At 34.5% G+C, this 26,825-nt stretch overlaps 3 protein-coding genes across 16 annotated transcripts; 2 read left to right on the forward strand and 1 right to left on the reverse strand.

Annotated features, from left to right (window-relative positions):
* Positions 1 to 8,714: 8,714 nt before the first annotated feature.
* Positions 8,715 to 13,556, forward strand: LOC112719614 (uncharacterized). 14 transcript variants are annotated; one of them, XR_011867143.1, is made up of 16 exons: positions 8,715 to 9,113; positions 9,393 to 9,789; positions 9,903 to 9,992; positions 10,094 to 10,174; positions 10,252 to 10,440; positions 10,591 to 10,840; positions 11,011 to 11,051; positions 11,137 to 11,205; positions 11,288 to 11,388; positions 11,636 to 11,714; positions 11,831 to 11,929; positions 12,019 to 12,079; positions 12,189 to 12,238; positions 12,533 to 12,614; positions 12,772 to 12,866; positions 12,955 to 13,556. XR_011867143.1 is itself a non-coding variant. In XM_025770250.2 (16 exons), exons 1-16 carry the CDS (start codon positions 8,812 to 8,814, stop codon positions 13,055 to 13,057), a joined length of 2,094 nt encoding a protein of 697 aa, XP_025626035.1. In that variant the 5' UTR covers positions 8,715 to 8,811; the 3' UTR covers positions 13,058 to 13,556. The 14 variants fall into 14 exon arrangements, 11 of the variants coding, with proteins under 11 accessions (XP_025626035.1, XP_072062351.1, XP_072062349.1 ...); XM_025770250.2 differs by having other exon boundaries at positions 12,019 to 12,084; XM_025770251.2 differs by having other exon boundaries at positions 8,728 to 9,113; positions 10,094 to 10,159; positions 12,019 to 12,084.
* Positions 13,557 to 15,563: 2,007 nt separating this feature from the next.
* On the forward strand, positions 15,564 to 18,871 carry LOC112719616 (receptor-like cytoplasmic kinase 176). The gene is made up of 7 exons (XM_072207808.1): positions 15,564 to 15,741; positions 15,938 to 16,153; positions 16,238 to 16,306; positions 16,594 to 16,662; positions 17,184 to 17,243; positions 17,343 to 17,665; positions 18,300 to 18,871. Exons 1-7 carry the CDS (start codon positions 15,564 to 15,566, stop codon positions 18,741 to 18,743), a joined length of 1,359 nt encoding a protein of 452 aa, XP_072063909.1. The 3' UTR covers positions 18,744 to 18,871.
* A 761-nt stretch (positions 18,872 to 19,632) lies between these two features.
* On the reverse strand, positions 19,633 to 25,578 carry LOC112719617 (probable protein phosphatase 2C 46). The gene is made up of 5 exons (XM_025770254.3): positions 25,206 to 25,578; positions 24,572 to 25,094; positions 23,890 to 24,257; positions 21,157 to 21,393; positions 19,633 to 20,214 (listed from the first exon to the last, which is right to left on the reverse strand). Exons 2-5 carry the CDS (start codon positions 24,888 to 24,890, stop codon positions 19,954 to 19,956), a joined length of 1,185 nt encoding a protein of 394 aa, XP_025626039.1. The 5' UTR covers positions 24,891 to 25,094; positions 25,206 to 25,578; the 3' UTR covers positions 19,633 to 19,953.
* Between the last annotated feature and the right edge of the window lie 1,247 nt (positions 25,579 to 26,825).

Here is a 26,825-nt window from a genome sequence, read left to right on the forward strand (position 1 = left end):
CTTCTTTTTTCTTTTTTTTTTTTATGAATGTGTGGGATGCTATTCGATGATTTTGAATATTGGTTGATTTTGGGTTAGGGTTTTTGTGATGGGGGTAGTTGCTGCTAGGGTTTTGTAATGGTTCAAACATTGTGTATGTTGAAAAATGTGGATGCTCTCTGTTTTGATATGGCCGAATGCAATGTGTGTGGATAGATTAAATGATTTGTTTTGTTTAGTTCATGTAAAGACATGGTTTGATTCTTTGTGGTGTTCATTTTAGATGAAAGTAGTTCCTGAAATATCATTGATGAAACATAAATAAATTGTACTAAAAAATAAAAATAAAACAGAGTGCACTCTCATGATTCATTCTTGCTATTTTTAATTTGTAGATGGAAAATTATCCAATGACACTTGTTTTCCATCATGGTGGAAAGTTTAAGAATGATGAAGGTGGATCAAAAATTTATGAACCAGACAATACAAAGGTGTTAGCGGGAGTTGAAGGGGATACGCTAGATGTTTTCTTTGTAAAGGGATATTATAAGGAGTTAGGATATTCAGAGGTGGAGGGTTGTTGCTGGAAAGTACCCGGAATGTCGCTTGAAGTTGGGTTGAGAAAGTTAGAAGTAGATGCTGATTTGTTGGAAATGGTGAAGGATTGTAGAAGGAATCACAATTCGATCAACATTTATTTTGTGCATAGAGTCTCAGAGCCACACATGGTGGAGTGTATGAGTGAGGATGATGATGAGTTAGTTATATTAGAGAACCAGAGCACCTGTAAACCCAAGGCCACAAATACTTCCCAGTTGAATAAGAGATACTGTTTAAGGCCCAAATCACAGCCACTATCCCAACCCAAACCACAGCCCATGTCTATGCCCAACAATACACTACCACAGCCAAAATCCCAGCCCAAATCACAGTCCATGTGTCAGCCCAAATCCCAACCCAAATCACAGCCTGAAACACAATTTGTTCTTCACAACCAGCCCCTGAAATCCTCTTCTCAGCCATCAAGGTCATCTACCCAACCTTTAAAAGTTCAGTCCCAACTATTGAAGACTCACAGCCAACCCTCAAGATCTAAGCCTTTCAAGAAGCATGTTGTTGGAGAAAAAAAGAAAGAACCAGTAAAGAAAACCAATGTGACAAGGAGTGGTAGAGTTGTTACCCCAGCTCCACTTCAGGAGGATAGTGACTCTCATGATTCGTACGAGAGTACCGAAGATAGTCTGTATAAGCCTCCGAAGATCTTGGGAGATGGATATGAGAGTTCTGGTGATAGTGATAGTGATAGTGGGGTTGTTGCAGGCAAGAAATCAGGTTCAAAGAAAAATGGAAACAAGGAGAAGTCTAGGCCTGCATCTCACAAGACCACTGAAAAGGAAATTGAAACAGATGACTCTAGTTATGAGGATATTGAAGATGATGAGATATCGGATTCAGGTGACATGCAATTTACTTTCTTATATTATTTATAGTGTTGTGTTAGAAACTTTAGTTATGAAAATGTATTTATAAAACTCTATACTGGTGTGTTGTGTTACTTTGTAAATACTGTTTGTTATCAATTTTTCAGGATCAGAAAGAGGTGTAGATTCTAACAGTGAATCTGATTGTGGATCCTGGCACTCAGAGGATATGAATCAAGCATTGGATTCTGATGAGGAAGACTGTGCATTTTATCCACCATATAACGAGAAAGCCAGGTTTGGAGAGCTGAAGCTTGAGTTAGGTATGATCTTCAAGACAAAGCATGAGTTTATGAATGCCACTAGGGACTACACTATACAGTGGAGTAGGAATATTATTTTCAAGAAGAATGATAATGTGCGGGTTAGGGCTATTTGTAGGGGAGAAAATTGTCCTTGGATAGTGTATTGTGCTTTGAAAAAGTCCGATATGTCTTGGCAGATTAAGACTTTAGTGGATAAGCATACATGTCCTAAAAGCAGGAGTAATAGGGCTGCTACTCAGGAGTGGACTTTGAAGAAGCTTATTCCTAAACTAAGAAAACACCCTACAATGAAGCACAAAGAGGTGTATGAATGGTTTATGAGAAAATGTAGCATACGGCTGAACAGTACATGTATCACTAGGGCATTAAGGAAAGCTAGGAAGGTTGTTGAGGGAGATGAGATTGCACAATATGGTCTGATTTGGGATTATGCCCATCAACTGTATACCACTAACCCAGGTTCAACAATTCAGGTTGGAGTGATTCCGATGCCTGAGAGTCCCCCACAGTTTCAGAGATTCTATGTGTGCCTCGACGCTTGTAAGAAAGGGTTTAAGGCCGGGTGTAGACCGTTGATCGGATTGGATGGGGCATTTTTGAAGAATCTACATGGGGGACAAATTTTGACTGCATGTGGGCAGGATGCCAATAATCACGTTTACGTGATTGCTTATGCAATTGTGGGAGTTGAGAACAAAGACAATTGGAGTTGGTTCTTGGAACTTCTCCACAATGACCTTGGTGACACACAGCATGGCTGGGCATTTATCTCAGACATGCAAAAGGTGAGGACTATTTTGATTCACGAAAAGATTTTTAAGGACTAAATTGATTTAATGATGATCATTTAAGGACTATTTTAACTCATTATCTTTTCGAGCTTTGATGTTTATGCAGGGGCTAATTCCAGCTGTGAAAGAAGTCATGCCAAATGCTCACCACAGATTCTGTGTTTGGCATCTATGGAGGAATTTTTCAAAGCAATGGGGCAGCATTGAATTGAAGGATATGGTATGGGAATGCGCTAGATCAAGAACCGTGTCAGAATTTGAAAGAAACATGAGCAAGGTAAAAAAGATTAGTGAGCCAGCTTGGGCATACCTTGATAAATGGCCAAAAGAAGCATGGACGAAGGCACACTTCAGAGAGGAGCCGAAGATGGACACAATATGCAACAACGCGTGTGAGTCATTCAATGCAAAAATAAAGCATTACAGGGCAAAGCCCATCTTGACACTAGCTGAAGAAGTCAGGAGGATCATTATGAAGAGCATGATAGAGAATAGGCGAAAGTTATTGCACTATCAGGGAATTCTGACTCCTGTTCAACAAAGCCGGTTAGAGGCAATGACAAAGCTGTCAAGAAATTGGTTTCCTCAATGGTCGGGTGATGACAAGGAGGTGTTGTATGAAGTGCAAGGCTGGCCAACGAATATGGTGGTGGATTTGGGAAGTCGCACCTGCACATGTAGATTCTGGCAGCTGACAGGTATAAAGAATGCTCACCATAACTCCTGAATTTAATATCCTGAAATATTATGTATGAAAATTTGTTTCTTTATTGTTTAGCTGGGCAGTTAGTGAATTCTGTTTGATTTGTAAATTTGTGCATTTAGTGAATTTGGCTGAGCTGTTAGTGAATTCTGTTAGATTTGTAAATTTGTGCATTTAGTGAAGCTGTTAGTAAATTATGTTAGATTTGTAAATTTGTGCATTTAGTGAATTTGGCTGGGCTGTTAGTGAATTCTGTTAGATTGTAAATTTGTGCATTTAGTGAAGCTGTTAGTGAATTATGTTAGATTTGTAAATTTGTGCATTTAGTGAATTTGGCTGGGCTGTTAGTGAATTCTGTTAGATTTGTAAATTTGTGCATTTAGTGAAGCTATTAGTGAATTATGTTAGATTTGTAAATTTGTGCATTTAGTGAATTTGGCTGGGCTGTTAGTGAATTCTGTTAGATTTGTAAATTTGTGCATTTAGTGAATTTATGCTGCTGTGCTTATGTCGTATTATGCAAAGGTATGCCCTGTATGCATGCCATCGCTGCAATTCAAGACAAGAATGACAAGAGGCCTGAGGAGTATTGCCACGATTGGTTAACGATGGATGCGTATAGAAGAACATATTGCTTCAATGTGAATCCAATAAAGGGGCAAGATCTATGGGAAAAAACAGGGTCGCCAGCACCGGTTCCGCCTCCAGTCAAGATCAAGCCGGGTAGGCCCACATTGAACAGGAGAAAGGACAAAGATGAGCAACCTGTTAGTTCAAAGACACGGATGAAAAGAAAGTATAACCCAATACGGTGCCTGTATTGTGGTGAAGTTGGGCACAACAGAAGAACGTGCAAAGTGAAGAAGCAAGAGGAAGCTTCTGAACAAGCAAGGCTTATGCAACTTCAGCTTGCAGTAGTTGCTGCCCCTGCTAATGCTAATGCTAAACATGCACCCAATGGAACTCCGACTGATCCTGTTACCCAAGATCCTACCAATCCACCAGCAGCAACTTCAAATGCACCAACTGAGATGATCATTGACCAATCAGAAGGAGTTCCAGTTACACAAGAATCTCAACCTTTATCTGTTTTCAGCCAAGTATAATACTTTATGTTTAATCTATCTTTTATTATAAATTATAATGTTCCATAATGTGAAAATGATTAGTCAATTTGACTTTATCCTTCATGATGATAAAATGCAGGATAAAGTTAGAGCAAGGCCTCCAAAGCTTCATGTTAAAAAAGGAAAAACAACAATCTCAGCCTCACCACAACCGGCTGCAGCTACAACAATTCCAATTTCAGCTGAAACAATCAAGGGCACCAGTTCTGCTACTGCAAAGAAACTTGCTGGTTTCATGACTTTTGTACCAACTCCAGGATTCAAACACCCGAGGAAGAAAGACAAGGCTGTTTGAGTTGTGTTATTCATTAAGGGCTAAATTATGTATTTTGTAAAGGGCTGCTACTTTAGAATCTTTATGCATTATAGACATATTGAAGTACTTGTTCATATTTTGGTATAGCCCAAAATTAAGTAACTTATGTTTGATATTATGAAGACTTCATTAATAGGTTTGGTATTATTGTGAAGACTATATTAGCATGCTTATATGGACATGCAAATGCTTTGATTTTAATACATCTGGTTAGACTTAATTTATCTTATGCAAAAATGTTTAGACTTATTTTTTATTCATCTGTTTTCAGAATTGTGTAAAAATTTGTTAATGGATATTCAAAAATGTTCAAACTGATTTATTAATGGATATTCAAAAATGTTCAAACTGATTTATTACATTTCACCAATATTCTTAACAAGATACAACAAAACAACATCACCAATGCTTTTACAACTTTTTCACTTTCCCACTGATTTGACACAAAATGCTCCAACCACTAACATAAGCATTATTACTATGACAAACATGAAAAAAAACAACATCTTCACTACTCTGACTTCAGCTTCCAAACTACCCATTCTCCAACCTAGTTTCACTTTCCAATCTTCATAATCACTTTCAACTTCAAACTCTGCTTCTGCCCCACCATTTGCAACTTCAAAAGCATTATATTCATTATCATCTACCCAACTAAAGTAGTTACAATGGTTGCCTTTCTGCACATGTGAAGTGATAAATTTGAATCTCATATCAATGGTGAAAGAGGGGTTCAAGAAACTATGGTTCATACCAATTTAAACTCACCCCATATCTTGGACAAGTGTGAAACAACCTTCCTGGGTTTTCTGGTGTTGAGGATTTCTTGATCACAGTTTTCAGCCCACAGAAACAAGTTCTGTCCATCTTCATCCTCCTTTTTCGCATGGACGAGCTAGAGCCGAAGCTACCAACCGATCGCGGTGATAACCCAGCACTTCGACCTCCACCGGCGCTCTGCATCCGAGTTTCTAAACCTGTGGTGATGTCTTTGCACTGCAACACCACTCCTTAATGTTTCCGTTCAGTTTGGGGGTTAGGGTTTATAAAATGGGAATAGGGATTAATTTGACATAATAAGTACAACATATCTTGTCAGCTTTCAACTGGGTACACACCTATTAACACACATGTCACTTAACAGTCCACCTGTACTGCCGTTAACGGAATTTTCGAGCCCACTAACAGAAGGACAAACGTGATTGATGTCTAATCTTTCGAGGATTAATTTGATTAAAAATTTCTTTCGGGGACAAAATTGACGATCGTGCAATCTTTCGGGGACCAATTTGAACATTAACCCTACAAACATTAGATATGAATATATGATTAGATAAATAGTGTATGTGAGTTTTATGCCCAATTTTACCTATTAAATATTAACATTCATTTATTTTTCAAATTAGCAATGTGAAATTAGCTAATCGTCTTAAATTCTTAATTAATTGCTTAATGAAGGTCTTTTTATAGAACTTTAGCTAAGCTGAGTTTTAGTCAATTTACATTAAGGCCCTTTTAAATGATAAGACTTTAGCTAGTTCAAGTTGAGTTTGCCCGTGAATTTACTCAAATATTGAAAATGTTTGATAATAAAAAAATATTAACAAAAAATTGTTAAAATTTATTTTATTTAATATTTATTAATTATTGTAACAATTAATAAATATCAAATAAGGCAAGTTCAGACCTTTTTTTTTTTTTTATTTCTCTAGTATTATCATTCAAATATATACTTGTGGTTCAATAGAGAGGGGAAAGAAAAAACATAATATTTAAGAACATTAAAAATTATGAAAACTAGGTCAATGCGAGATGTTTTCACAATTATTGAACTTCCATAATCATCATAAAAGAGTCTTTTAATGCTTTTTAATAAAGCAAAGAAATTTGCATGAAACTAATTATTAAATTGAAGTGCATCACGATCATAATTAATTAACCGAGGGTATATAATATTGAACCGAGAAAAATGACAAAAAATATAATAATTATAATAATAAATGATGAGGAAGATGCTGTGAAAAGAAGAAGGAATAAATGACAATAAGGAGAAAATAAAAGTGATAAGAAATATCCAAAAAAAAAAATGAAAATGAGTAGTGGATTTGAAGTATAAAATTTGGGGGTGTGCAAGTAGTTTTTCCTACCTTTTGAAAGAAGTGTTTTTCTTGAAAAATGTTAGGTGATTATTATTTTTCTATATATATTTATCTTATATGTAAATTAATACTAACTATTTTTTTTTTTGCTAAAAATATTGGCCTTCTAGCATTCACTTTTTCGTTTACAAACTATCAATTTTGTGTGGCTCAAACATTTATTGCTTTCGTCAATACATTATTACTTATAATTACTCATATTGTATCATAGCTTTTATATTATATAGTTAGAATTATGTAATGGGAAAATATAGTATCTACAAATAAATAAATAAATAAATAAAGAAGTGATGAGTTTGGTATAGTACTAGGCGTGGAAATCATGAAGCATTATCCAAAACATGCGAATGAGACTTTTCCTTTTTCATGTTTAAATCACATGGATCATAAGTTGATAGCCTTTAATTTATTCATGGTTGTGAATATATATTTAATGAACCTTTCTCTTTAGAATTTAATAATTTCTATGTAATATCAGTAAAAAAAAGTTACATAAATATTCAATAACAATATTATTACACTTCTTTTCTCCCTAGTTACTTTCTAACACACACTCTACTCTACTCTTTTTTGGTTTTCCATAATATTTTTTAACCTGACAGATTAAGGACTAATTCGTTACGGATCAGAATTTCGTTTAAGAGTTTGTCATTGATCCATAAGTTATTTTGTATGCACAATATGAGATTCGAATATCTGACACTTACTTAAACAGACTAATGAACTAATCACTCGACCAACTTAACTTGGTTACATTATACTCTACTCTATTTGAGTAACCATAACGCTCAAAAGCTGCTAACATGATTTTTTAATTGTTTTTGGACAGGGTCTACTTGGCTGTTCTCCTCAAAATTTTTGAATCATTTTAGCAACAGATTGAAATCCAACAAACCTAATATATTGGACACAAACAAAATGCAATAAAAGTATCAAACTCTGCTTTTGTATTCATCTTAACACAAAGCACAATAAAATATTCATCAGTCCAGTTAAGCCCACAAAGCACAACCACAAATCCACAATTGATCCACATTCCTTCCACTTGACTTCTTTTTTTCCCCTCTTTTTTTACTACTGCTTTCATCATGGATGACTTTTGGGGTGTAGTTTGTTTCCCATCTAATTAAAGATATATAAATATAGTCAAGATTCAAATAAATTAGACTTAAATTGATGCTTAATAAATCATATATGCATGTATTATAAGATAATTAAAATTAAAAAATTATTATTACAAAATAATTAACAAATAAATTAGTAAAATTAACTTTTTTTTTTGAGACTCAGAAGTCAGAATCCAATATTTATAGGTAAGAATAAAAAAAATATGTGATTTGAATTATAATTCGTTAACGGTGAAATTAACTTTTATATATTAACTTTATATGAACTATACCTAATTATCTTTTAATAAAAGAATAAATGACCATTTGTATCCATAAAAGATAAAAACGTTGATATATGTACCCACACTAAATCAAAACTAAACTTGTATCTACGTAAGATGTCTTCTATGTGACAAAAGTACCCTCTCTTTAGAGGGTTAGAGTGCCACGTAGGGTACTTTTGTCACACAAAAAGCATCTTGCGTGGATACAAGTTTAGTTTGGATTTAGTGTGGGTATATATGTCAGCGTTTTCATCTTTTACGAGAACAAATGATCATTTATTCTCCAATAAATATTAGAGCTACCAAACTTGAAGGCGCGCCAACCTTCACACGCACGCCACCGGTCACCGCTGCCGGTATACCGAACACCTGTCCACACCCGATTGCTTCTGCCCCCTCCGCCTCAGCCCTCATCCACGTGGCATTCAACCTTTAGGCTCAAGTCTCCCACTCACTCACTCATTAAAATATTTTAAAAAATAAATAAAATATATATTTCAATTGATACGGAAGCAAGCAACTGAGAGGGAATCGCAGTAACAGAATAATAAACAAACTAAACTAAAACTGAACCAATAACAGAGTAGGGGTGCGTAATGCGCATCGCAATTCCAACGACGACGACGACTTCCATGGCCGGCGACGAGAGACAAACTTCTTACCGTGTTCTGGCGGATCGGTGTCGGACACTGGAGGAGGAACAAGCCAAGCTCAGGGAACAGTTCCGCCAACTCTTGCAGGAGAAGGAAGAGGAAGAAGAAGAAGTGGTGGTTGCAGATTCAACGCTGCGTTTTCTTTCGGGGAACTTCTTCTCGGATAGTCCGTACGCTAGCGTGTTGAAATGCATGGGACACGCCGTTCATGTCTACAGAGCTTCCTCCGGTGAGATCATATATTGGTAGGTAATTTACTAATTTCAGACCATAACAGTAACTAACTAACTAACTAACTATTCTTTGATTCGCTTTCCTTTTATTCACTATATGCTATGCACTACTTTCTAATGAAACAGTTGCAGCTGTGAATTGCATACTGTAGATACAAAAAGAGTATATCGCGTACAAGTTAATCGATGCGAAAAGTATTTTACATTAAGAATTTACCTTTTGTTGTGAATTATTCTTGATTTAGATTTTCCAAGAGTGATTTTGAGTTGAACATAGACGTTTCATTTTAGGAATCGTTCAGCAGAAACACTGTATGGATGGAAAGACTATGAAATCATTGGTCAAAGAGTTGCTAAGTTCCTTGTTACCGAAGAGTGTTATGAATCTCTGCAGAATATTCTAGAAAGATTGATCACAGGAGTTCCATGGTCTGGAAAGTTTCCTTTCAAGAAGAGATCTGGTGAAGTATTCGTAGCAATAGTGACTAAAACTCCTCTTTATGAGGATGGCGAGCTTGTTGGTATTATCACTGTTTCTAGTGATGCCGCTGTATTTAACTCAATGGATTCAGAAAATAGAAGAAGTTACCAACCTGGTAACAATGGCAAAGCTGGAGGACAGAGGATAAATTTCAAAAGAATTCAGTGGCCTCCACGACCGTTGATTGCATCATCTGTCTCTAATCTGGTTCTCTTAAGCTTCATTAATACAGCTTTTTTTTTTTAATTTCATTATTCTCTTTGGACTTCCATCACTTTTGCTGAAATTATATCATAGAACCTAGTCTTTATATCTACCAGGCATCAAAGATTCTCCTAAATCGGCATCCGGATGATGCATTTTCCAGGAATCCTACAACAGATGGAGATGAAGAAAAACACAGCATTCATGTATGTCTCCATTCTGCTTGAAGACTTTCTGGGATTCTGGTTTAGCTTTTTTGGTTTTATAATAAATTTTTTTAAAAATTTTCTTTCTAATTTGGATTCAGGAAACAGAACGTCATTCTAGTCATCAGAGAAGTGAAAACATAACTTTTAGGGAGGCGTCCGAGAAGGTTAAGTCTACTATTGTAAGTTAATTTGAATTTGTGAATTCTGCTTTGTATATCAGTCTTTGTGTGGTTAATATATGGTTTAATCACTTCAGGCAGCCAGAGTCCTAGCCAAGCTACAAACAGGGGGAAGTGAAAAATGTGGGAAGGATGATGGAAGCATTAAAAGTAATTGCACGAATGATTGTTCCGGAAGTAAGAGAGTGAATAATGAGGGTGATTCTTCTGGAGGCTCAGTAGCTTTAACTCCACGCAAGGATGGTGCTAATGAAGAGGATAGAGAAGTAAATATTCATAAATATAGTTCTTTTTGGGATAGCACTATAGCGGATACAAATATTTGTGCACAAAGAACATTCACTGTTCTCAAATTTATTTCTGTAGAATCTTTCTTAAGGGAGTACATTGAATGTTTTGGTTCTCCCTTTTCCTAGGACCCATTGTTAAGATTACACTGCAAATTTAATCCAAAGAAAAAGGAACAAGAAGCTATAAATATGGTGATAGAAGATGAAATGAAAAAGCAACAAGAAGGACTGCAATTGCAAAGTACACGAGAAAGCACTGGCAGTAATGGAGGCAGTAATGGAAGTTCATCCAGTAAGGGTGACAATGAGTCAAACTCTATTGTGAAGTCTGAAATCCATTGGGAAAACCTTCAATTAAGAGAGGAGATTGGTCAAGGTAGTTGATTCTGTTGTGCATTTTTATGATTCCTTTATGCTATGTTGAGGAGTTGAAATGCTGAGACACTTCTATCTTGTTGAAGCAGTCCAATACAATTTCCGTTTGCACATATTATCAGTTAAATATATTGATTCCAGACTTCATTATGTTTTTTCTTTATGTTGCAGGGTCTTACGCAGTTGTGTATCACGGAATATGGAATGGATCGGTAATAATTCAACGTATTCTTTTTATTGTCTTCGTAGGAGTATTGATTTGGCATCTACTGATGTGCCCTATATTCTTGATATCAGGATGTTGCTGTCAAGGTTTACTTTGGGAATGGATACACAGAGGAGACCTTACATGACTACAAAAAAGAGGTATAAGAATTTAAGTTTCATTTTATATTTGCCTGATTGAGAAAGAAAACAGCTCATTCCGGAATCTGTGTGCTTACTTCAGATTGATATAATGAAGAGACTAAGACACCCTAATGTATTACTTTTCATGGGAGCAGTATATTCGCAGGAAAGGCTTGCCATTGTAACAGAACTATTACCTAGGTAAGTGTTAGAGCTTGTTATATTGAATGTAAAATAAGTTGTGCTTACTTAGATGCACAAAAGTATCATGCATCTATTAGGTTTTATTTTTTTTATTATTATTATTATTTTTTGTCATCATGTAATAGATATGTGAATTATTGAATATGAAAGTATCAATCAGTACGTGCATAAAATCCCTATCTATTTCTACTTTCTTTGAGAAAATTTGAGGAGCATCTTACATTGATTTTATTGAACTTGGTAGGGGAAGCCTTTTCAAAATTCTTCACAGGAGTAATCAGCCACTAGATATCAGAAGGCTTTTAAGGATGGCTCTTGATGTTGTGCGTTTCCTCTCTCTCTCAAACACCACATTCATAAACGGATATTAAGAACTAGCTGATGGCTTGCTGAACCTTAATTGTTGCAATGTTATCAATCACATCATTGCTTACTGCAGGCTAAAGGTATGAATTATCTTCATCATAGAAATCCACCCATTGTGCATAGAGACCTAAAGTCTTCTAATCTGCTTGTTGATAAAAACTGGACTGTCAAGGTAATTCATTGCTTGGATATTCATTCAGTAATCCCGGGAAGATTGAATACCTACCTGGAGAACAATGATATTTGGTTTTTTACCCTTAGGTTGGAGACTTTGGTTTGTCAAGGTTGAAGGATTCAACTTTATTGACTTCAAAAGGAAGAGGCACTGTAATGATATCTCTCATCTTTTCACTTTGTAGATCCAATACCTACGGCTTAAATCATTTTAGTTTTTCATCAATGTGTTTTTGTGTTTTTCTGTCAAAATGCAGCCTCAATGGATGGCCCCTGAAGTCCTACGAAATGAGCCTTCCAATGAAAAGTAATTCCCTGGAGCCAAGTTCTATAGATACTGCTCACTGGGGAAAGTTTTCAGGAAACTTTCTGAGAAGTGAATTTTATTCTTTTGTTTCTTGCCGCTTATTAATTGCTTGCTTGAGGAATAGCTCAATCAGTCAGCTTGAATCTCCTCACAACTTGCAACCTTATATTTGATGAGGAAGTGATAATATATCAGTCCTTAGTTTTGTCCCTTGTCCCTATCATCGCCCTACATTCGCAATTTCAAAATATCCTGATGTGATCATTTTCGGATTTTCCTTTCTATTTTACACAGGTCGGATGTGTACAGTTTTGGTGTCATCCTCTGGGAACTAATGACTCAGTCCATTCCGTGGGAAAATTTGAATTCCTTACAGGTTCCTTTCTCTCTTCCTCTCTTGGTGACACACATGCCAGGAACTTTGATTAAGTGTAGATGGTTTAATTAAAATGATGAACATATCATTGAATTAAACATGAAGATAACAAACCTCTGAAGTCATCTTGCCATAACTGCTGTATTTCACTTGAAAGGTGGTTGGAGTAGTAGGATTTATGGATAGAAGACTTGAGCTTCCGGAAGGGCTTGATCCCCAAGTGGCATCAGTCATTCGTGACTGCTGGCAAAGGTGCTTCCATAATATTCACCACCTCTTTGGTTGGTAGTTTTCCTTCAAACTCAAAACTAAAAACATGACTTATGTTAAATTTGAGCAGTGACCCAGAACAACGCCCATCGTTTCAAGAGCTAATACAGAGAATGATGTTCCTTGTTAACAAAGTAAACGCAGTGTCAATTAGGAGAAATTCAGAATCATAAACTTGTTATGTGGTCTGGGTTTATGAATAGCAACTGAAAAGTCCTAGCCGAACAAAATTGAGCGCAACAGAACATCCTTCCTAGTTCCTTCCAATATGAGAGAATTGGAAGACTTTGAGAAGAATAGCTGGTTGATCATTGTGATTCTTGTCACTGATGTAGTTATGGATTCAAAGTAACTTGAGATGATGCTGACCAATGACGGGCGCCTTCCATGAAGGCCAAGAATCGAATTGAACCCATCTTCATCATTCACAGAGAAATGCTAAATTCAAACTAGAACATAGAATGCATAGAATGTACAAGCTAGAACATAGAACATAGAATGTACATTCCTTACTTCGAATGGAATAATTCAGAAGTTAATGGTTGAACCTATAAATTAGTCATACTAATACAATGTCATGTATTTATTGCTATTCAATATCCAAACATTTGAGTCAAGCGTTCTAGTTGGAACGCATGATCCATTTAACTACGTGAACTTTTTTGCTAGAAATGGTTGCATTCATGTGATCATATTCACATGTACGTTGAAGTTAAAAGAGATGTCCAAGTTTCACATGTGGCTAAGGTTCAATAATCAATCGATAGGGAACTCAACAATCCTAGTCCAAACAAAAGTTCTAGACCGCATTATTCTATATATTATTCTACTCCATGCATTGCTATGCTTTGTTCTTTTTCTTTCCCTCTTGGATTTTTCCTCTTATTGTGAAGCATATAGTATAAATATGATTAAATGTTGGAACAAGTCCAAGATGAGTTGTAAACTTGTAATGGTGTTGAACGTGTCAAAGGTCAAGTTGATGATGACCACTTGGCTATAGTATAATTGGCCTTCCTCTCCTAAAGTTATATTGCTACATAATTTTTTTTTTTTTGCTAGATTTTATTAATGTGCTTGAATTTATATAAAGATCTTTCATTTTTCTTTTATAGTCTTAATAATTATGTAATTTTGGGATAAGTGATAGTTAGATAAAGTCTTCTCCAAAACGACTATAAGATTTAAATTTTTGATACTGTAAAGTAAAATCTACTTAGAACATAATCCAATAATATCATTAACTAATCACTTCTGATAAGCTAAAATGGTTATGGATGAACTATCAAAAATTACTGCCTTAATATTTGAATCTTTGATATTGTAAGTAAAATTTAATTGGAACACAATCTAATAATATCATTATAACAAATCACTTTTAAGTGTATGAGGCTAAAATGGTTATGGTCATGAAGTATCTTTTTCTAAAAACGTAAGCTGTTACATGCCTCCTTATGTATATATTTATTTTTGTTTTGTATTAAAATTTTCTCTTTATTTTATTACTAACCATCATTAAACCTCACATATGGCCCTGACCAAAAAAAAAAAAAAAAAAAAAAAAAAGAAAAAGAAAAACCTCACATATGGCTAAAAGATGATTGTTCCCATCCTGGTACAATTATGTTCAAACTTCAAACCAAGTATACTAATTTCACTGGAAAAGGAGACACAGCACCCTTCAAAATTTTAGATCACCGCCCCACCAAAAACATTTTTCTTAAAAAAAAATGGAATGTTACAATTAGTGGTGCCAGATCCTTTAATTTCTCACTCATGAAATCAATATTCTTATAAACGGATGATCGAGGCAATGCTTTGTTAAATGATATATTCTTCAATCAATCAACAATATTCAATGAAACAAAAGGTATTGGCCAACACAATCAACAAATTGCATAATCAAATCTCTAATGAAACAAACTTGACTTTGTCAATAACCCTATAAACTACTATCTATGATTACCATTATCATATCATATTATCATATATAGCATTAAACATTTAAACATGGTAATTGGGATGCTTATCTAGAAGGTTATCCGGCATGTCTATTAATCTTGTGACAAAATTAATTTATTAACCTTCCTAGATTACTCTCTGGCTGTATTTAAACATAGCATCATCATCATCATCTCCATCACATAAAGTTGTACATTGTCATAATCAATTCACTAGCAATTAATTAATTAGTAAATTATTGTGTATTGTGGTTCTTCTGTTTGTTTTTTTTTTGCTGAAAATATAGGTTACGTGAAGAATTATATTATGTTTGTTAACCAACTTAAGTTGGTTAAGTGATTAGCTCACTCGTTCACTTAAATAAATGCCGGGGATTCGAATCACACTGTGTGTATGTATCAACTCAATGATCAATGACAAACCGATCTGCGACAGATTAGTCTTTGGTCTGCCGGACTGGATGATATTCGAAACAAAACATACATTTATATATATAGTTGCACTAATATATAGTAAGGGGAATCCTTTTGGCTTATAAGCCGGCCTAATAATAATATATGACCAATTAAAAGAGTTTCATTGAGAAAATCATGGAGTTGCAATTATCGGCTATGTAAGAATAATGTTTGTGGAATCTCATCTAAAATTGAAACTACCAAAAGGGTGTTTATCAGCTATAAAGAAATTTCTTCTTCACATAATCATAAGGTTGAAGCAATGGTTGATGAATATAGAAGTATGGTGGAGAACCCATCACCAATGGGAAACGCAACAAATCACATGATGCTGGGATTTCTTGCTGGAATTTCGACAGTTATGTTAGTTGCTGTCATATTGTTCTGCCTCTTTGGAACAAAGCTCACTGCACTTTTCAAACAACATAGGACTTTGAAAGGTGAGCTTCTAGTTATTTTTATTTGGTTCTCTAAAAGAATACTTGTCATTTAATCACAAAAATAAAATAAAATAACGAATTGCATGGCAGAAATTATGTTCTTATTTTAAATCCAATAAATGCATACATTCATCTAAGCTAGGAGTGGAATTTTGTAGCATAGTTTTTATTTTTATCTGAATTTCTTTTGGTGCAGGTAAAGAGTACAAAAGCTTCAAAGATGAAACAATGCCGCTAAGGCGTTTTACCTTTGATGAAATAGAGAGAGCTACCAAGAACTTTAGCCAAGAATTCTTACTTGGTTCTGGTGCATTTGGAAATGTTTACAAAGGAAATTTTGAATTAGAAGGAACTTTAGCCATTAAGAGAGCTCACGGTGAATCCTTCTTAAGCGTCGATGAATTCCGAAATGGTAAGCTGACACAAGAGAAACTTCAATCAATCATACTTTCTCTTCTTTCTTAAATTTGAATTTTTTTTGTTATGTTCTTGGCAGAAATTAGGCTCCTTGCAACTGTAAAGCACAGAAATCTTATTGGTCTAGTGGGGTATTGTGAAGAACCAGGTTAGTTAGTTAGTTAGTTAGTTACATGAAAGTTGAGCTCTCATTTTTACTTGTTCATGTTCTTGACATTGATGAATTTGTTGCCAAAGAATGCTGCTTTGGTAGCATGTATTCAATTGAGTTTAGTTTACCTTGATTCTCTCTTTTATTTGCATATAGCATACCGAATACTGAATAATTCTAACAGAATTATTGTTATATGATCACAAAAAAAAGAAAAAGGTAAATGTATATCAGAAGATTCCAAATATTTTCATGCTAACATGGCTCAATTATGTGTTTATCAGAAAGATTTGGGGCAAGAATTCTGGTATATGAATATGTACCAAATGGCTCTCTGCTTGAATATATGATTGGTAAGTCAACTATTTAGGACTTCATTTCTATTTTCATTTTCAGGAGAGTATATATCCAAATAAATTCCTTAGGAATTTCATGTCAGACGTTTTCGTCCCTAAGAAAATTTTATTACGTTGAGTTCCTTAAACTTTACAAAAGTAAGACTATAAGTCCTTTTGTTATACTTTTAAGGACTTATTTGTCCAAGCGAAAACCATGGGTCTAATTAAGGTAGGGACTTATATGTCTTGTTTTTGTAAACTTCAGGGACCTCGGCATAATAAAATTTTCTTGGGGACCAAAACGTGCGAAGCGAAGTTCCTTAGAGACCAATTTGAATATATATTCTTTTCAGTATTTCTCTGTTTATATAATTTTGTAAAGGTAAAAATCAAAACCAAAAATAGAATTTCATTGTTTAATTTTTTTATTTATCAAATTTAGTACATAAAAGACACTACAATAGAAAGAGATATGAAAACATGCCATTATTCTTATCCATCTTAGAACATAAAAATATGAATGTTGCCTTGTATAGGAAACAAGAATAGCTTGACTTGGAAGCAAAGAGTGAACATAGCAATAGGAGCAGCTAGAGGTATATATTATATCCTTTACAAGACTAATTAATTATTTATCCAACAATTCAATATAACAAACAAGAAATCCTCTAAACATTTTTTTTATATATATATAGGCATAGCTTATTTACATGAAGGAATAAAGCCGAGTATAATTCATCGTGATCTTAAACCAAGTAACATCCTATTAGGGGAAGGTTTCGAGGCTAAGGTCTCGGATTTCGGGTTGGTGAAATCCGGCCCTATCAAGGACCAATCGCATGTGAGTAGCCAAATCAAAGGGACACCAGGGTATCTTGATCCGGCATATTGTTCAAGCTTTCACGTGACAAAATTCACTGATGTTTATAGCTTTGGTGTCATACTTCTTCAACTTGTTTCAGCTAGACCTGCTGTTGATACAAATGAGGTACAAAGCAAGCAACATATAATTGATTGGGTAAGCAATGCAAATGATAATGAGTTAATGACCTCACAAATTTTCTGTATAGCAAGTTACTAAAGTTCTGCATTTTGTTAATAACTTTCTCTTTGACATTTTACTATTTTAGATCTATAGGCAATTTAATGTATTTGGACTAAAATTGTATCCAAATACACTAAATTGTCAATGAACTTAGGATAATGAGACTCACATAATGGGACTTACCTATGATGAAAGTTCAAAGTTACAAAGTTAATGATTATTTATCATTTTACTAATCTCTTCATTTTAGAGAACCTTTTTTGTCTAACAAATATTCAATAAGTATTAAAAGGAACGGAAAAAGTCATAAATATTACTATCTTGACAAATATTTGAAATTCACCTATGTACATCTTGGAAATATGTTTGCATGTGTTGTGTTCATGTCCCATTCTTTAAAATTTTGATGTTTTTTAACGTGTGCGTATCGTGTTGAATGTCTATGTTAATGTTAATATTTTTCACTTAATGAATGACTTTTGAGGCAGCAACTCAAAAGTCAAGTACTTATCATGATGCAAAAATATGATTAAACGGCCAAGATATTATATATTGACAGTATATCAAAATTAATCAGTAAAAGTAGTTGCTATCTATGTTGTTGTAGGCAAGCCCTAGCTTAGAGAAGGGTAATGTTGAAGAAATCATAGATGCAAACTTGCTATGTCAAAGTGAGCCATGCAATATGAGAGTTATGCTGAAGATGGGTCAACTTGCTTTAAGATGTGTGGTTCAAGAACCAAAAAGTAGACCTACAATGATTCAAGTGTGTCAAGAACTAGAACAAGCACTATACTCTGAAGATACCTTCAACAACAAGCAACATTCTTCAAAGGGTTTCCCTAAATCAATTGGATTGTCTCAGCAATCATCAGTGGAAAAGAATGATAGCTTTGTGAGCATAGATGGTGTTGGACTTCAGAAATTCCATATTGATATGGATAGCTTATCATTTCAGAGCACAAGGTTAATGTGCCTAGAAAATAATAGTATAAGTATTGACATTGATAACAACAACTTGAAGAGAATTCAAGAGGATGGGGACATATAAAGATATAATTAATTAAGACCTTAGATGAATTATATATTTTCATCACTCTTCCTATGTTTGAATGGAGAATATTTTTGAACAATTTGTATAGACATGCCCATATTAATATGGTGTAAATTAAATGATTATAGTTGTGCATTTATTTAGAAGAAAAAAGACATAATGAGAGAATTTTATTTTTGTATTAACATGTGCAATGTTCAAATAGTTTAAAATAATTTATGAATGGCTCAATGTTATAAATACAAGGTTTTTGCTGGAATTTTAAAAGTAACAAGATTTTTTTTTTTTTTAGAATTATATATCATTGCTTATTTTCTTTATTTCCTTTTCTCAAATGTGATGACTTCTATTCTTTATTTGTTTCCACTCTTCTATTCCTGAAATATTTAAAAAAAATTAAAACAAATTAAGAAAAAATACACCATATTGCTAGGTTTAAAATTGTATAGGTAATTAGGTATGATGAAAAGTTGAAAAAGCACATGCATTTAGCCTTGTATCAATCTTAACCTAAGAAAAACAATATCAACAATCCATAGAAAACTTGTGACATTTATCAATGTAACTTTGCTATTGAGAACAACAAACTAGCTATTCAATATATAAACACAAAATCGGATTTGTAATCTGCAAATTCTTCTCTTCAATGTTTACAAGTTCGAGTCCTAAAAAACATTGCTAAAACTTGAAAAAGAAAGTCATTATTTCTCGAATCACATTCAGATTTTAACAGTTAATGATATAATCATTTATATATCTCTTCCTATCAGCTTAAACTTTCAAGAAAAGTGACTTCATAACAAAGGGATATAAACATTAGAAAACAATACAAGAAAATAAAAATAGTTTTGTAAGGCATAAGAATGATCTAAAAGTGTGCACATAATTTACAGAACATCACTCCATAGAATGATGAGAAAAGATTATGACTGAATGATCAAATATCCAATGTCACCTTTTGGGTTTGGTGTTCTATTTTCCAAAGATGCTTTTTCTCCCTCAGGCATTAAGCTAACATATCCCAGGTTACTTGTTACATTGCATTAATTGACCAAATGTTTTTTTTTTTTTATCTTCTCAAACTTTGTTAAATTGAATATACAACCTGGTGGTTCACCAGAAGCTCAATGTCTTGCTAAAAAGGGTACAAACACTACATACAAACATAAATAACAGGATGATACTGCTGCCGCCGCCGCCGCCTTCATCAGCTAGAACCGAGTTCGGCGCATGGAGCCAAGGTTCTAGAAGGTAGGGGAACGCCCCCGCCCCTCACAGATATCGGAGGACCTCGTACCGAGCTGGCTCGGCTGACAAGATTGGAGTCAAGAAATACAACTACAACTGTGATATCATCGTGGAAATGCCGCCGAACGCCACGGTCTATTTTCTTCAGGTCGGAATACCTCATCTCTCGTTTCTTTGCGGCTTCCTGAAGAGCAACTTTGATGAGCCTCCGAGCAATTCCCTGCAAAGACAACCAAATTTAACCCTGACATCTACTAGCATTTACTCTCTGATTATCCTACAATGGAAGTGTTGCATCCTAATTAAAAGTATCAATCTTCCATGACAATTATTCATTGTAAACAATTCAGGTCACAACTTCTTTCCTTTCCTAAAAAAATGCATCATCATTTCTTTTATCTGATAGGAAAAAAAGTTATAACTGCTCCATACAACACAACAACAACAAAGTCTTATCCCACTATATGGGGTCAACTACATGGATCAATCAATGTCATTGAATCCTCTCATATATCATGTCCACAATAAGACTGTTTATAACTGCTCCATAGTAAGTGATAAAAATAAATAAACAATGGACTCAATTAACTTATGAAACTATTTAAAATGGAAAGGTATGTTATATATAGTAAGTGATGAAAAATAAATGTTTAATTATTCTCAAGGTCCCTAAAATTTCACTCAATTTTTAGTTAGATCACTATAGTTTAAAATTTGTGATCAAGTCCTTATATAATACAAAAGTAACCAAATCTCTATAGTTTAAACATTTCAATTAAGTCCCTTTTTGTTGGAAAATCTTATAATGAAACCCCTATATCAGACATTTCTTTTTTGGTGTCTAAAAGAGAAAAAGAAAAGAAAACCCATATACTAGGATGATAGAGCCCTACTTTTTCTGAAAATTGTGGTGCAATATAGGGAGAACTCAATTACAAAATTTTTAAATTATAGCGTATAGGAAACTAATTGAAAAACATCTGTACAATATAGGGATTTGATTAGATCTAAATTATAAGGACTTAATTGAAAATTTTTGTATAACATAAGGTCTGAACTACAAATTTTTAAACTATTTGGACCTAATTGAAAATTGAGTAAAACGATAAGAACAAGAATAACAACTAAACCAAACATAAAACATATAGCATGTTCATCTTACGTTGTGTGGATGATTTTGAACTATATCAACAGCATCCTGATTACTTAGGTGTTCCCAAAGACCATCAGAAGCAAATATGAGAAATTGATCATGCTCTTGAAGTTCATGAACAGAAATTGATGGATCAGAGCTCAAAATTGGTCTTTTGAAAGTTTCCCGAAGACGAAACTTAGCATACAACGGTTCCTTGTTAAATTCTGCCTTTTTAAGGTACACATCACCAATGGATCTTGAGACCTGTGACAGAAAAATTTCATAACCAATTTGTATCACAAAAGATAAGTCTAAACAATTTGCAACCATATACAAACCAAATCCATCACACCATGAGTCAATGACTCCATCCTTCCAAACTTCAAGTTCCAACTTTCATCACTGTAATTTGTAACTAGCCATATATTTCACTTTATAATAATCAAAACTACACATGATAAAACTTCACATTTTTTTCCCTTATGATTATCCAATTTTGTTCCCTTTCTTTACTCAATGCATTTTTCTTGTTGAAAGAACATGGTTATGATTGAAGTGGATATAAGTAAGAGATAGTATATTTATCACTCCTATTCTTATGATATGAAAAACTAACACCCATTTTACTATGCTGGGTACTATTGCAACTTACAAGTCACATGACATGATTCCTAACACATGAAAAAGAGAAGAAAATAAGAGACATTCCTTTCTTTTGCTTGATTGTAGAAAATAGTATGAAGAAAGGGGAAAAAAGTAAATGACCATTTGATCCTACTATGATTAAGAGGAAAAAAAAATAAAGACGAAGTTCTCATTTTAAATAAAATCATTCATTTCTCTGGTTTTCTTTCTGAAAGTTGAGATAACTTTGTGTGAACTGAACACTTATTTCCTTTTTTTTTTCTTTATTACAAATTATCTCTCAGTATCCAACCAGAAGAAAAAAGGAGCTCTCTCATTTTTCTCTCTCTAATCTCTCTTCAACCAGGTATTTGAGCTTAATACACTAGATAAATAAAAACACCAATATATAATATTATTCAAGGCCAAAAGCTTGTTATAGTACAACTAGTATGATTGCAGGATTCCAGTGCAATAAAATTCTTGACAATAACACAATGCCCAATACTGAAAAACTATTAACATTCTAACATTCCTCTTAAATCTCAAGGTTACACTGCTTTTAGAATTTTTTTAATAGAACTAGAAATTTACCGGAAGAGAAGAGAACATACAGAAAAAGATAAGGCATCATACATCATACATATATCAAAGAAACAGCTAAGACCGAAAGGGATAAACCATGTAACAACACTTGTCAGTCCCTTGGAATATCAGCTAGACAAAACACCATTAAACAGAATGTACAGAGCACCACATGAAATCCAAAAAACTAATCCTATCCTAAATAAAGTCAATACTCAATAATTGAGTCTGAATAATTAAAGCTAGTACTCCATGGTAAGCAGTGCACCAAAGCACTACAAAAAGAGAGGATAACACACAATCTTTGCTTCTTTACACACATTAGTGATGCTGTTAGCTTCATACAACTAAACCGACTTCAAGACAACCATTAAAAAATATAAGATAAGATAGGTTCTATAAACACTAGCTGAAAAAACAACTCAAGTATCACAAACGTTAATAAAGGAAGTGGTGAGTCAGCAGCAGAAATACTAGGACAGAGGGTCTGAGATTTCAGTACTCAAGTAGAATAACAAGGGGCGAAGGAGACTGGGAACACTAACATCAAATTGAAATTATAGTGGGGTTTGCCAAAAAAGAAGACAGGAAGGCAGCAAGGGCAGACAGAACATATCTGATTGATATTTCACATGATCTGATATACTACATGAGCCTGAATCTTGGACAGAATGAGATGGCATGATTAATGACCTTGGATGAATGAGTGGTCCCAACCACTTTCTATTATCTGTCAAAATCAAGGCTAGATTATTCTAGTTGGGTAGTTGGGTACCATAACTTCATCTGATAGGAAGAACTAATTCCTAGTTATACAACTAGTTTGAGTCAAGTACTAATATATGAATAGCCTGATGTGATATCATTTGTAATATGACAATTATTTTCTACCAATGTATTGCTGCGGCGAAAGACTACAATTATTTGATTTAATTTAAGCTTCGATTTATTGTTTGGTTTAAGAAACAAGACTTATATTTTTCTCCCCACAAACTACACGCCCATCTCTTCATGTTTTTACCCTCTTACAATATCCTCAAATCCATAGAATCCCAGTTTTTATATTTGATATGTTAAAAGTTTAGTTAAAACTTTTAAAAGGAGATTCTCAAGCCAAAATATTGAAAGAAAAAGGTATTTGACAATTAACATGATTACCCATATTCAGGCATTGTTTATGATATTTGGCATTTAAGAAAGACAAAGTTTTCAATGTTATAACATATTTAATACCACTTTCTAATTTTTGCAAACCACCACCACCACCACCACCACCCCCCCCCCCCCCCGCGAAAACCAAAAAAAAAAAAAAACGCACCACGGTAGGGCCGGAGGGACCAAAAGAAATGCAACATGACATTATCACTGAAATCAAACAAAAAGTCATGATAACAATAGAAGACAGTGATTTAGGCACGCCTATATCTGCTAAGCTAAAAGAAATATTGACAATATATGCACTCTAATATCGCATATTTAGAATGAAAATTAAGAATCTGATATCCTAGTTAATAAAAACGTCAATCACCAATATTCATATAAGGAACTTACCTGTATCAGGCCCTTCACTCGCCATACGTTATGCTTCAAAACCACAATTTTTGAGTCATCCGGATGCAAAGAATGCATCTCTTGTCTCACAGATTCTATACTCACATTATGCTCTGATGACAGCTGGATTGCCAGAACCTCCCCAGTTGCCCTGACAACCCTCCCGAGCACAACACGGGAATCCCCAAGGTTAGCAACATAGAGAGAATCACCACAAATCACACCAACCAAACAACATGATCCCACAGCAGCAATTTGAGGATTCATAGGCCACTGTTTAGTGACTACTGACAGAAAACCCTCTTCTGTAGCTTGGTACGCCTTCCGAATGACCTCCACAGACATAGACTTATGCTCAGATGCAAATCCTTAACAAAATAAAAACACACACACACATACACAATATCAATACAATGTTCAGAACCAACATCAAACCAAATATAAACTCTTAGATTTTTCTGGAGCAGAGACTTCTCTTGCACTGTACTACTGAATATGTACTCAATCAATTACCGCGCCATCTCTCACTTTAACTTTATTTTTAATGCCATAGCTAATGAGATACGCATTCAATGGTACAATACAAGAGACTTCTCCTGCTCCACATGCACCTAAGATCTCTCTTGAGAGCACAGAGTCATTATAACAAACACAAGGGATGCAACTTTAAAGAAGCCATTACTTTTTAGGTGCTGGAATAGGTTATCACAAATGTAACGCGATGTCTCAGGTCCGCCGTGACCATCGTAAACACCAACAAAGGTACCATAAGGGCCAGTGTCAAGCAAGCTTAAGGGACCAGACTCAATCTGGCTCTGATCCTCAAGCAAGTTGTTGGCCTGAACCACAGCCATAGAGAATTCACCAAACAGATGCTGCCCACAATCCTTGTACCACAGCAAACCCTCCTTCCGCCCGCCGGAGACATCGGAGCCCTTTCGATCCGGCGATGATCGTCGCCGCCAGCAGGCAACCAGAAAGTCCATAAATTTTGATAGCATCCCTCATTTCAAACCAAAACACCCACCAAGTTCCTCTTCACATCCAAAAAGTTGGATGCAAAAAATGACAGTAATCCAGTTTCTTCGCACTTCTTCACACCTATTGTTATTTGTAAACACAAGCACCTATCTTGAAGTCCCAAATCAAACATGAAAATTGGATAAATACAAGGTTGAATTTCAGTCAAAGGGGCAAAAGGGTACCTGAAAATATAAACAAAATAATAAATTTAAACAACATAAATAATAACAATAAAGATAGTTGCTAAAAGGAATAGTACTAGTAGTTATTGTAGAAGGAAGAAATAGAGTTACTTGATTGATGGAACAACGTTAGATCTGCAGATCCAAGAAAGTGAAGGGTGTTGTAGTAAAGATAGGGTTTTTGGTGTGAGTTTATGATGTTCTGTAGTTGTTGTGAGTTTGTATCGGAGAGAGAGAGAGAGAGAGAGAGAGAGTGATCGGTGATCGGCGGAGAAAGGAGGGAAGAGAAGGGAGTGAGGTGACCTGAAAGAAGCTGAGAGCTGAAAACTCTCCTTTTTATCTGTTTTGTTGTTGTTGGGTTCGGTTGTTGTTTGTGTTCTTCTTTTTCTTTTCTTTTCTCTTTTTCGAGACACACACCGAAGGAAAAGGGCAAAACAAGTAATTCTCCCTTCAATTTCTCTCCCTAAATTCTCGATTTTTGCTACGCGGTAAAAATACTACATTTTTAGTTTATAAAAATAAGGGTAAATATTTTTTTGATTCTAGATCATTTTTCTGTAGGACATATTGCTTCTTAATCATTACTAAATTTTAAATAGGTTCTCATTCATCTATATAACCTGATCATTCGACTTCTGTAATCGATTGTTTGCGGATTGTCAGTATGATATGTCAGGTAGACACTGAATTGCCTATTCCAAGTATCACGTGTCAATTAAAATCGTTTCAATAACAAATTATTCTCTTCCTACAAGTGAAACGTCGTCGTTACTTGGCACTCCCATAAATTCCCTTCCTCGAAGGATTGAAAGGGTAGGGTTTTCATCTTGCATCGATGTGAAAAGACTTCGTAACAGTAGACATGGGTGCTGCGAATTCTGGTTCGTCATGCAGTCGTGAGAAACGATACGGTGGGTTGAAGAGAGTTAGAGCAATCAAATGAATGCTGATGAAAGCAGTCTGGAAGGAGTGTCGAGGAGGAGGAAGAATAAATTTGTTTCTCCAGTGTGCAATTGCAGAACGTACACCATTTTATTCGAATATGACACTTCTCAGAATCCAAGGAGGCTTTTCTTTGGTTGTTCTTATTTTAAGGTAAGTTTTATGTTTAGGATTTGTTTAGTGTGCTGAGTTATTTGGTGATTTTTGGAGTTTAATACTAGTTATATTTGCTATAAAACAACGCACGACATTACAAATACTTTGTTTGGCTAGATGTGTATATTGCCTCTTTTTCTGTTAATGAAGTGGCACAAAATGGAATTGCAGACTCAACAAAAAAAGATGAAAGAAAGGGTTGCAGAGATAGAGAAGAAGCTGGTTGAATGCAAAAAATGTTGAGAATGACAGTGGTGCTCTTAGCAAGTGGAAATTATTTCGGTTGATTTTGTTGGGCATTGTAATAGAAAAAGGGTTTAGTGTAGTTACTTACAACTGTATAATGGTAGTGTGCTTTTATTTGTGTAATCTTAATGTTTTGCAAGTGGCTAAATATTGAGTATGCAGTTCAAGCTAAATATTAAAATTGTAGTAAATTATGGTCTTGGAATAATAGACATTGTGTATTCAATTATCCCTGTTTTTCACATTTCATGACTAATACATAATTGAAACACAAAATCTTGATTTGGGAAAGTAGAAAACATAATCACAATTCATACTTACACAAAGATGAGATATTCTCATTTCACAATAGTAGAAATTTCAAAATGTAACTAACAAACTCTGTGA

Source organism: Arachis hypogaea, chromosome 11, assembly GCF_003086295.3.
Source record: "Arachis hypogaea cultivar Tifrunner chromosome 11, arahy.Tifrunner.gnm2.J5K5, whole genome shotgun sequence".
In the NCBI taxonomy this organism is placed as follows: domain Eukaryota; kingdom Viridiplantae; phylum Streptophyta; class Magnoliopsida; order Fabales; family Fabaceae; genus Arachis; species Arachis hypogaea.

Excerpts from the sequence above, each read along its gene's own strand:
- LOC112719614 (XM_025770250.2), top strand. The coding sequence starts at position 8,812 with ATGCGCATCGCAATTCCAACGACGACGACGACTTCCATGGCCGGCGAC. Across the intron at positions 9,790-9,902 it reads CATCATCTGTCTCTAATCTG|GCATCAAAGATTCTCCTAAA; the intron begins GTTCTCTTAAGC and ends TATATCTACCAG. Across the intron at positions 12,867-12,954 it reads ATTCGTGACTGCTGGCAAAG|TGACCCAGAACAACGCCCAT; the intron begins GTGCTTCCATAA and ends AAATTTGAGCAG.
- LOC112719616 (XM_072207808.1), top strand. The coding sequence starts at position 15,564 with ATGGTTGATGAATATAGAAGTATGGTGGAGAACCCATCACCAATGGGA. Across the intron at positions 16,663-17,183 it reads TCTGCTTGAATATATGATTG|GAAACAAGAATAGCTTGACT; the intron begins GTAAGTCAACTA and ends TGCCTTGTATAG. Across the intron at positions 17,666-18,299 it reads AGCAACATATAATTGATTGG|GCAAGCCCTAGCTTAGAGAA; the intron begins GTAAGCAATGCA and ends ATGTTGTTGTAG.
- LOC112719617 (XM_025770254.3), bottom strand. The coding sequence starts at position 24,890 with ATGCTATCAAAATTTATGGACTTTCTGGTTGCCTGCTGGCGGCGACGA. Across the intron at positions 24,258-24,571 it reads CCTATTCCAGCACCTAAAAA|GATTTGCATCTGAGCATAAG; the intron begins GTAATGGCTTCT and ends TATTTTGTTAAG. Across the intron at positions 21,394-23,889 it reads GAGTGAAGGGCCTGATACAG|GTCTCAAGATCCATTGGTGA; the intron begins GTAAGTTCCTTA and ends TTTCTGTCACAG.